This window comes from Pteronotus mesoamericanus, unplaced genomic scaffold (genome assembly GCF_021234165.1).
Source record: "Pteronotus mesoamericanus isolate MK-2021 breed Mesoamerican mustached bat unplaced genomic scaffold, CSHL_Meso_final contig_169, whole genome shotgun sequence".
Classification (NCBI taxonomy): Eukaryota; Metazoa; Chordata; class Mammalia; order Chiroptera; family Mormoopidae; genus Pteronotus; species Pteronotus mesoamericanus.
Window position 1 is genome coordinate 14,371,784 of NW_026555068.1, and position 10,940 is coordinate 14,382,723.

Consider the following 10,940-nt stretch of genomic DNA (forward strand, 5'->3'; position numbering starts at 1 on the left):
CAGGAATGGTTTTGCTGCCTGTTGTGTGGTCTTAAACAGACTTGTAGTTTTAAAGTTCTTAAAACACATGTTATTGCTGGCCCAGTTTAGTCTAACGGCAGTGAATTGACTTACATCCCCCACTGCCAGCCCCGTTTACTGGACAATAGAGGAATTAGAACTGCTTGGAAGGAGAGCGATTTCAAACATAAACTTTATTTTTTAGAGTAGTTTAGGTTCACAAAAAAATAGAGCAGAAAGTCCAGAGAGATCCCATATACCCTTTGCTTCTACACATTCACAGCCAACCCCTAACATCAACATCCTCACCAGAGTGGGACATTTGTTAGAGTTAATGAACCTATGCTGACACATCATCACCAAAGTCCATAGTTTACATTAGAGTTCACTCTTGCTGGTGTATAGTCCGTGAGTTTGGACAAACGTAATTGACATATATCATGGACATTACAGTGTCGTCCACAAGATTCTCGTTGCCCTAAACATCTTCTGTGCTCCCACTATTTATCGCCCCCCCTCAGCCCGAGGCCACCACTTATCTTTTTCTTTTCTGCTTTATTGAGGTATATAATCGACACATAACATCATAAGATATTTAAACTGTATGTCATGGTGATTTAGTATATGTGTGCATTGTGAAAGGATTTCTGCCACCTAGTGAATGAACACATCCATCACCTCGTATGTTTATCCTGCAGGACTCCTGAAGGGCAGCCTCTCCGATTCCTAGGCTTTCCGGGTCGCGGGGCCTTGGACATTAGGAATCACAAGGGACAAATATAGTGGGAAAAGTGAGGAGAAAGTAGAAGGATGGTTTTTAAGTAGAAGGATGATTTTTAAGTTGTATTTAAAAAATTTTCATGTGTGAATTCCTGTCTCCATCCTGTTGCTTTGCAGGTTGAGCCACATAAAATTCCAACACAGAAGGGAAGGTATGAACTTCGGGCAAAGGGCAGCCTGTGCATGTCATTTTTAGGTGCCCTATAGAATGTTCCTCTCTCTCATTGCCAGAGAGGCTTAGAACAAGCCTGCCTCCTACCAATTAAAGTATACTTTCTAAAAAACTGCGAGATACCCAAATTATCTGCTGATTTTCATTTACAAGGCAGAGCACAACAGGTTAGCATATGAAAATGCTTTACCTTAAGGCACCCTGGAATGCAGCCCACATTCTTCCATGTGGTTTCTTAATGGACTGACCCGTGAACAATCAGGAAATGGGAGTATATCATTTTTATTTTCTGAGAGTTGCTGTTTCTTTTGTGTGGGTGCACGTCTGTCTGGGCTCCATCGTGGACAGAGCGGTGAGGCTGAAAAAGGAACTGAGTTCTGGTTTGGGCAAGTCATGGGTCGCAGAATTAGGGGGGAAAAAAAATGGGCTCCTTCAAAAGTTGCGAGGCTTTCTCCTGTCCCAGGAAGCTCTGCGAATAATAAAAGGCAAGGCTGAGACACCGAGGTTCAAAACTGCCTTTTAAACTTGGGTTATTAAACTTGCGTGCACTGTGGCGTTCCCACTTAGCAGGGCCCCAGCGGAATTCCAGTTCTGCGCTGTTCTGAGTTTTCTCAAGTATATAGTGGTTACTCTGCAGAAGGATGTTGGCAGCCACACTGTTGTGACATAAAGATATTTACGGCCAGTTGGAATAGCCTTTTATAAAAAGCAGCATAAAGACTCTGGGGCCTTTATTTCGCCAAATAAACAGGCCAAGTATGTTTAACTGCCCTCAGATTAGTTGATACGAACTTGATCAAAGAAGTCTTTAAAACAGCGGAGTGAGGTAAGTTTGGCTTTATCGCAGTGGAGGCTCCTTCGCGGAGCACAGGCTGTTTGGACCTGGAGGGCGGGAAGGCTGCCCGTGGAGAGTGCAGCACGTCTGTCTGCGTCGATCTGTCTTGTCCTTCGCGCAAAGTGAGGCGGCTCCTTGCCTGGCGGCTTTTACGGGTGAGGACGGACAGTGTTTCTTTGATGATTCAGTCTCCCGTCAGCCACATTGATACTGGACTTTGTTCCCTCTCTGCTCAGGTATCTCCATACTTTCTTGGAAAATTAAGTGGAAAAGATAGTGCTACTTTCCCCTATGCCACCATTTTTACTGTGCCCAATCTGTGACTTTAGGAGCACCAGTTTTTAAGGGTAAGTCTCTGGGAAGCAGAGAGGGTTTCTTACACAGATAAGGGCTTCCTGTGGACTTGGAGAGTTTAGGGAAAGGGGGAGGGGCAGGGGTCGGCATGAAAAGATTCTATAGAGTAGGACAGATTACAGATCTTTTCCTTATCCAGAATCCAGATGCATTTGGGATTTAAGCATAAGGAAACTGCCCAAGTCTTTTGCCTAATTTACTGTAATATTGCACATATCAGTGATCAGCTCTGTGTGGGAAGAAAGAAGCCATTTAAGAAAATCATTCAAATATTATGCAAGACTATAATAACATCAGGAAAAGCTCAAGTTGATTAGCCCAGCAAATAGCTCTCTAAAAGCAGTGTTTGTATTTATTTTCTCGAGGCAGTTTGATAGGCTGTGGAGTTAATTTCCCACTTTTGAGTCTTCCCAACTTGCTGTGCTGTGAGGTAGACACCTGTCAGATGCAGGTTACAGAAGTGCCCCCCTCAGGGGGTCACTGAGCCACCAGGGAGACTGTTGCAGGGAAAGCATGTAGCATTAGTCCTTACACTGAGTACACAGTGCTCAGTGCATTGAGTTGCTGTCATTTCTATTCAGAATTATTAGTGGTGTTCACTGGCGGGGACATATAAAGGTAGTAACAAAGAACAAAATTTCAAAATGCAAAAAGAGATCCTTGAGTAAAATCCACCTTCTGATGGACTAGCAGTGTTTAGCTTATTAATGAGGTCCCTGCCCAAGGAAGGTACGCATGAGTGATAGTCAGGTGAGCAGGGTGTTGGCCTACCTGCCCCGTGACCTTGCAGGGGTCCAGGGAGAGTACATGAAGGTCTGTTGATAAGGCCACCTGGAGGTACTCAGTGAACACTAATTCCCAGCTCAGCCTTCATGAGCCAAAGAGGAGATGAGTGGTAGCATTCCTGTCATATTGTAGTCACACATGCCTGCCATGCCTGGATGAATTCCTCAGAGGTAACTCCACCCCTCCCCAACTCATTTGCTCCTCCCAACAGCCCTGTGAGTCCCAAGGGCCGGGAGCACTGAGACCCAGAACAGGCCCTGCGCCCGCACCCCCAGCCACTGAGCGCAGCGCTGGGCCAGAAATCCACGTCGTGGCTCCCGGGTCGGTGCTGCGTTCATAGCAAGCTCTTCCTTTCACCTTCATTTTAAAATGCGGCACGTCACTAGAACACTGGAGGCACAGCAAGGCCAGCAGATCAGGAACTGGCTTCTGTTGAAGATAGTTTATTACTCACATGTCCTTAGAGGACAGACATACCCTGCCTGGGGGACAGGGAGACCACATGCAGAAGCACCAGGTTGGTCACGAGGCAGAGAGAGAAGGAAGGACTGTGGGCAAGAGCGTGTCTTGTGGTTTCTGTGGGAAGGCAGGGGGCCGGGCTTTGGGCTGACCAGTTCAGATAGTTGCAGCGGGCTCTGGGGCATAGGGACTGTCCCTGGTTGTCTGGCACCAGGCCCCTGGGGTGATTAGGGCAGGTGTTGAGAGCCGATAGAGGAGGTAGTTGGCGCGTGGGCTTGGGGCCAGTGGTCTGTACAGTATTTGAGAAGCGCGCTCAAGTTGGAGTTGCTGACTGTGTCAGGGAACTGGCTGACGCTGGGAGGGCAGACCCTCCGGGGGCAGCAAGGCCCCAGACACCAAAGCTTCAGAATACAAGAAATAAAAGAACTGGCTAATAGAGCAAAGTCTGGCTTCAGTGTCAGCCTAAGCTTTGGAATACGTTGAATAATTTTGCTGTACCCCAGAAATGCGTGCTCAGTACCCTGAGAGGGTTCTGGGTCTGGGACCCCCAGGCTGACCCCTCCCTTCATCTCCAGGCCTGTGTTGCCAGCTCCCTGCCCGGCAGCCCCCTTGGGTGTCTGTAGGCCTCATAGGTGTGAACTACTGTCTTCGTCCCCCAGAGCTCTTCACCAGCTTGTGCTTTGCACCCACCTGTGCAGCCAGGAACCTGTCAGCTTCCGCACTTGCCCTCTTCCCCACGTGAAGGCCTGTGATCCTGTCTTACCGGTGTGTCTTGAGTGAATTTGGTGCTTTCCTGCTTTGCCAAGATTCCTGTGCTTGAGTCGCAACTGGTCTCCTATTCTCTAGTCTTTCTGTCCTTCAAACCAATATTATCGTTCAACTCAGACCCTGGCACTTTTCTCCCCATTTAAAAGCCTCGAATGGCTTCCTAGTGATTATAGTCTCAAGTTCAAAATCCTGGGCATGACTCATAATCTGACCCCAGCCACCTTGCTGGCACGCGTGACACTCCCTGCTGTCGAAGGGGTCAGCCATACTCTGCCCCTGGCTGGGTCTCAGCCCTCAGCTGGCTGCCGCCCCTCCTTGCCTACCCAGTGAAGGCCCGTTATTCCTAAGGCCAAGGTTATGTGCTACCCCCTCTGAAAAGCCATCCCCAGGCCTTCTAACTGTAAGTGGTCACTCTTCACATTTCTTCAATACTTCTTATATATACATTTCCATTAAAGTAATGAGCTCATAGGAGCTTGGCTATTTTTTACCTGTGATTTTTTTCATCATATCCTATTAGTCATTCATTCAGTAGATCTTTGTTGATTATTTGCCCTCTACTGGGCATTGTGCCAGGTGTTGAGGCTGCAGAAATAACTGAGAGAGACCCTGCCTTCAGGAATCAAATTGCCTCCTTGGGGAGAATGAGAACCACAGATATAGCTGGACAATCTTGTGAGTAATTACAGCTAAAATATGATACCCGCTGTGATAGGGGTATCAGCAAACTCTTCTAGGCACAGAGAAGAAAGAACACTGCCAGCCAGAGCTGGGGAAGGGTCTAGGACCTTGAGTGGATCTTGACTGATGGATGAGGACAAGTATATTGAGATGGGGAAGCAGCAAGAGGTGGGGAAGGTTGGTGATTTGATGGATCTTCTTTCGCTAAGAGCCCAAACAAGAAAAGTGGTATTAATGTGGAAGAACATTCAAACCGGTTTTCCTTTTACACCCTTCAACACTGGAATATGCCCTGTAAGTGCCTTTGTTCAGGGATTCCTGCCTTTCTCAGTCTGGCGTGTGGTCCAGGGGAGCGGACAGCCACACGCACAACTGTCTACATTTCCGAAGGTTCTTAGAGTCAGTGAGAAAGCATTTACATAGCATGTGTCTCACACCAACCCACATCTCGCAGGACCAAAGGTAACTGCTGGGTTGTACCATGTGTTTTCACGCTGCCGTCCCCTTTACAGAGAGATGTATTATATTATTACTTGAATGTGAGACAGTCTTCAAACCTTTCTCCACTGTGAAGTTACTATCTTAATAGGTCTTCAAAGAGTCCTCCTGGGTGAGTGCCATAGGAACGGGGCACTATCCTTAGGGCCTGGACTATTCTCCCTGCCCCCCAGCATGGTTTGGTCAGAGAACCCCCTTGGAGGCCCAACTCTGCCGCTTTCTGGTGTGCACCCTCCGGGAACTTACTTACCTCTTGGAACCTTGGTTTGCATCTTGGTAAAATGCAAGGGAAGATGGCACCGATGATGTGTAAATTAATGCAGGACAGTGAATGGTGCTATTCCCGGCAGGGAGTAAGCCATTAGTAACTGGGAGGTGCATATTTTTGGTAATACTATTATTCATGTTATGTTCTGTGGATTCTTGTGTGGGCTGGAGCGATGTCTTAGGTAGATACTAAATTATCAGATCCCCCAAAAATCAAGTAACCTTAGGAGAGATGGAGGGCGGAGGGGGAGGGAAGCAGGTCATACCCCTTTATGTCTTTGTATGTTTTATTCAACATTGTTAAAACCATTCTAAAAGCATCATTTTGCTTCTCATTATAGGAAAGCTGAAATAAGGGAGGGGGACATTTGCCATTTGTTCCTGAAAATCATTTGTCTGAGCTGAATGTCACGTCGTTTAATTAGCTGGCGACACAGCAGTTTCTTCATTTTGTATTCATCCGACTCCAGAGTTCAGTTTGACAGCCTTGCTTATAATACTTGAAGCAAAGTCATGCCATTCAGTCGAGATAGACATCCAGTCATACTTTTTAGTCTCTCTGCCTCCTCCTGGAGGCTTATTGAGGCGGTGCCTCTGTGTGTCTGTGTGAGTCTCTGGAAGGAATGCAGCGCTGTGCTGGAGTTTGAGGTTCTTTGAAATCTAGTGACGCTCTGAGAATACAGTGGGATAAGTGCTTCTATCTAATTGGTGTATTCTTTATGTCTGAACCTCACATCACAAACAGGGATGTTTGACAGGTGTTTGGTAAGAGGACTCTTTCCTTTGTAGGAACATTAGTTGCCTGACATTTGCATTTTTATAAGGAGTTCTAGAAATAGAAACGAAAAATCTGTGCAAAAAATAGATGCATCGTATTGCTCCCGTCCTTATCATTGAAAATCATTGCCTTTGGTCATTTCTGGGCTTTCCTCTCATCTACCCACACAGGAAGAACGTTGGTGAAAAGCACAGAAACCAGTGACCTTTATGGCCGTGGAATTTCCGTGGAGAAAAGAGAGCATCAGAACTCACCTGGACCGTCTTTCCTTCCTGGTAAACCCACCATGCTCCCGAGTGTGTCCTGTGAACTTGACTGCATAGCGTCCAGGTGCTTTGAGAGGAAGGAGCACACCTGGCCTGCAGATGAGGTCGCCAGGGGTGGGGGGAGGATGGGGGAGAACATGGAGCAAATGTGTTACAACCCGAACCTCAGAACTGTGATCCTCCGAGGAGAGCGCTACTTGAAGAAAAGGAAAAAAAAAATGTCGAATGGCTTCTCAGGGATTTTGTTTTCTGTGCACATATAAGCCATAGTTCCAGTGCAGGTGGCAGTATTCAGAGCACTCAGATTTCAGTTCTGTTAAATGTGCAGAGGGATCGACTGACCATTCATTGCTGTTCCGTAACTAGTGTAAAATATGTATATGTTTATCTTTATTTTTATAATATGCAAATACATTTAAATTTATACAGTTTGAAGCTTCTAGCGTTAGTTAACACTGGGTGCAATATTCCGCATGAGAACTGTGCCAAGATGGGGCTGATTTCTTATTTTAGCATAAGACCTATTTGTTCATTCTTTATTTTTTAATCCTTTTCAGATTTAAAAAAAACAGATTTCTATCTGCCTATGGATTAAGTGTTGGTTCCTAGAGGTTGCCAATCATATGCAAGAATCTTCAAGGTGCCCTCAGGCAACGTCTCCTCTCCTTCTTTGAATGCAAGGTCCCTGCCTGTATAAACCTCTGGGCAGGGTCAGGGGGTTATTCCTTTTCTCTGCTCATATGTCACTGCTGCCCAGCAGAGTGTTCCTTGCCCCAGGCTTTCCTGCTGCCTGGGCCCTGTCACTGGGTGGTTCACCGAGGGAGGGCTGGTGTTAGGATTCTTCGGCAGGGGAGGGCAAACGGGGTCAGCGAGCCCACGGGAAGCCTGAGTCTTCCAATAGCTTCAGATAATCAGGAGTCAGTTCTGAAACGTGCAGAGAACTCTGGTAATGAGCCCCTTCCCCCCCCCCGCCCCCCCGCAAGAACAGAGTCTGTGAAGTTTAGCAGAGCACTTGGAAAGCCCTCCACATCTGGCTGTCAGACCTTAGGATAGCAAATGGCCTAATTGGAGAACATAATCCCCCATAGGTTATTTATAAGTACAGGGCCTCTGATTGGTCAGTCTACTGCCAAGAACTAGTAAAAATATTGTTTTAAAATCTCCATGAAGCAAAACTTAAAAAGCAAACCAAACACATTGCTTTCTCTTCGAACCCTGATTGGGGCCAAACAGCAGCTGCTGCTGGAGTAACACGTTGTAGTCCAAAGAAATGTGAAGGACTGTTTACGCGTGCCTCCTCGGCGCGTTGATTGAAAACGTGGGAGACTCTCACTAGCGTACGACAGGAAAAGTGAGTCTGCTGGTTGTATTCGTTTTTCAAGTATTGACTCCTGGAATGCCACAGTATACAAAGTCTCAAAAGATTTTTACAAGAAATAACAGGCGAGCGGCTGCATTGCAGAAAGTCACAAATCGGTTTTTGTAGACTATTTCATGCCCCACGAGTTAACTTTCCTAACTCCAGAACCTCCAGTTAAGCAAGCATGATTTCTTATGGTCAGAAAATCAAGTGGATTCAGATTATTCCTCCATTTTTAAATACTTGAATATGACACCTCAAATTTGAGATTTCGTCATCTTTGAAACAGTCACAAAGTTAATCTGGTCAATCCTTTTGTCACAGTTCTCGTGTGCATGTGTGCGAGCATGTGTGTAAGTGTAAACTGAATGCTAACATTTAATTGCTTTATGGACCATTGAATCGTTGGGCATAAAAGTTTTTTAATTGGCATGAGACAGGTCCTACCCTGTCAAAGGAACTTATTTTGACCCATCTTTTGAAGACTCAGCAGTGTGTGGCTCTGAGCTAATTCTCCAGGGGACCATATTAAATGAAAAAAAAAAAAATGCTCCTGCGGGTGACATACCCTGAAAGTGTGTGCTGTTATTATGATCATAAATGCTCACATTCTTAATATCTGCTATTTTTTGACAAGTGATGTTTTGTGCTGTCATCTGAACCCTAGAGAAGCAGAGTAAGGAGGAATCTTGGTGTCACATGTATCTAAGTAAAAGTCATTGCGATAGAGGGTCATGTGACCGAAAGCAGCTCCAGAAGAGCTTGCGGCCTCGCTTCAGAGTGGGCGGAGGGTTGAAGATACAGAAAACTCTGCTCTACAGGAATTTTCACATCTGTGCAGAAAAGCCCGTTTCCTCTTTCAACACCTGGGAAGACTCGGTCAGCGAGGCGGACAGGCAGTTCACTAAGCACAAGGGGAACCTTCCAGCCGAGTAATCCCTGGCCTCCAAAAAAAAACACCCTCCAAGTTTGTTATGGTTTCTATTCCTGCAACCTGTGGTATCAAAACCACTTCCTGGAATTATGAAAGTGCTGCCAGAATAAATGTTTTTCCCCCTTCCATGAAAAAAGTGTCAGTGCTCACATTTGACACTTGTGTGGTGGACTCTTTGGAATGAATAAAATGAAAAGGGTTTGGTGTTGTTCCTGATGGGGTGTGTGTTCTTTTTCATGCCACAGTTCGTGAATTGTGATTGCGGCTTCCTATTTCATTGTCATGACCAGGCAGAAATTTAAAAAGAAAATTTCAAAACGTCAATAAAAATATAAATGTTCAAGCGATTCTATCTCCAGAGTTTAGTTATTTCTGTTGTTTTATTTTTGTTGTTGTTTTTTAATTTTAGTTTTATCAGCTGAGGAATAACTATTTATGTGCTTCGTTAAGCCACTTTTGAGCTATGGGAGGCGGATGGTGGCAGCTATTTGGGGTTTGAGTCCCGAAAACTGTTCAAAACTCTGCTCTCGGTTTTCAGGCTGGAGATTCAACTCTTGAATATCAGCTCTGGTCTCTTAATTCAGATCCTTTTTCAGTGATCTGCTCTACTCCTAAGTCAAACTTAGGAATGCAAGTTCCCTTCCCTGGGCTCCTAGCAGAAGTCCCCGCCACCTCCTAGTAACTGCCGTGGAGGCTGAAAGGGCCGACCCTTCCGTACCAGGGTCAGAGGCTCAATCCTGTTTGTTTGAAAGGACAGTTGAGAAGATTAAGAAAGGAGAGCAAAGGGGCTGCTTCCTGCAGAAGCCACACCTTTAGGGAGGGACAAAGCAGAAAAGCCCCGCCCCGGGGTCCTGGACACGCGGGGCACAGGGGTGAAGGGGCCCCCTCGGCCAGGAGGACTTCACTGTGAGACTCCTGAGAAGGTAAGTGGAGTCACTGAGAGCCCTGAATCCAAATGTACCTCTCGGGCAGCGGAAAAGCTGAAACCGACTGGCTGTCAGAATTTTCGAAAGATCAGCAGGGGCGGGCCTGCTCTTACCAGCGGTCGTGGCCCCCGGTCCCGGGTGAGTGAGGCACAGCGCTCAGCCTGCCCCGCGTCTCTCTCGGTGAGCGGAAGCGACCGCCACGGGCCGGGCTTTTCTTTACTGCGAACCTCGGGAGTCCTTTCCATGGGGTCACCAGGTGTCTGTGGTGACAATTCGAAGTTCCTGACTTACCGCACCTGTCACTCCCTCCCGAGTCTGTTTCCCCTGCCTAACTGTGAGCCTTTGTGAGGCGGGCTCCAGGTTTGCTTCCAGTACCCAGGGGGGTGCTCAGGCGCTGAATTCAGAAGCCCAGGGTTGCTTTTGTGCCGGTGCCTGCCGTGTAACCCGCGGTCCGGGGAGCCGAGAGGGACACCCCCTGCTAGAACCTGCTGCTGCTGTTGCTGCTGCCCTTTGCGCGGAGAGGACCTGGAAGAGGTGTTAGAAAGCAGATGACCCTTTGAGGTTACCTGGGTGTGACAGCATGAAAAAATTCACCTGGTAACAGAAACTCTATTTGAATATTTAAGCACAAGTAAGAAAAAGATCTTCATCCTGATATACAAGAAAGATTTTTTGAGCCCTGGCTGGTGTGGCCCAGTGGACTGAACGCTGGCCTGTGAACCAAAGAGTCGCCAGTTCGATTCCCAATCAGGGCACATGCGTGGGTTGAGGGCCAGGTCCCCGGTAAGGGGTGTACGAGAGGCAACCACACATTGATGTTTCTCTCCTCTTTCTCCCTCCTTTCCCCTCTAAAAATAAAATTTTAAAAAAAGAAAGACTTTTTGAATGAAATGAATTTCATTCTAAACACTGAGCAGTGACTCCCCAGCTGCTCCATGAAACATCCCTGTCTCCTGAGATACCAATACTCATTCTTCTGTAAAAAGAATTCTAAGGTCAAGGAAGCTTGAGAAATGCTGCATTAAATAAAGCTTCAGAGTTGTTGCTGCAGGCCTCAGAACCTTTTAGATGCTGGC

At 46.7% G+C, this 10,940-nt stretch overlaps 1 protein-coding gene across 1 annotated transcript in view; it reads left to right on the forward strand.

The window, feature by feature from the left end:
• Positions 1–9,278, forward strand: part of MFHAS1 (multifunctional ROCO family signaling regulator 1) — a 65,133-nt gene extending 55,855 nt beyond the window's left edge. Inside the window, exon 3 of the mRNA XM_054566087.1 lies at positions 6,549–9,278. Coding sequence (XP_054422062.1) covers positions 6,549–6,582 — 34 coding nt within the window. The 3' untranslated portion in view covers positions 6,583–9,278. The remainder of the gene's footprint in view (positions 1–6,548) is intronic.
• Positions 9,279–10,940: the final 1,662 nt, after the last annotated feature.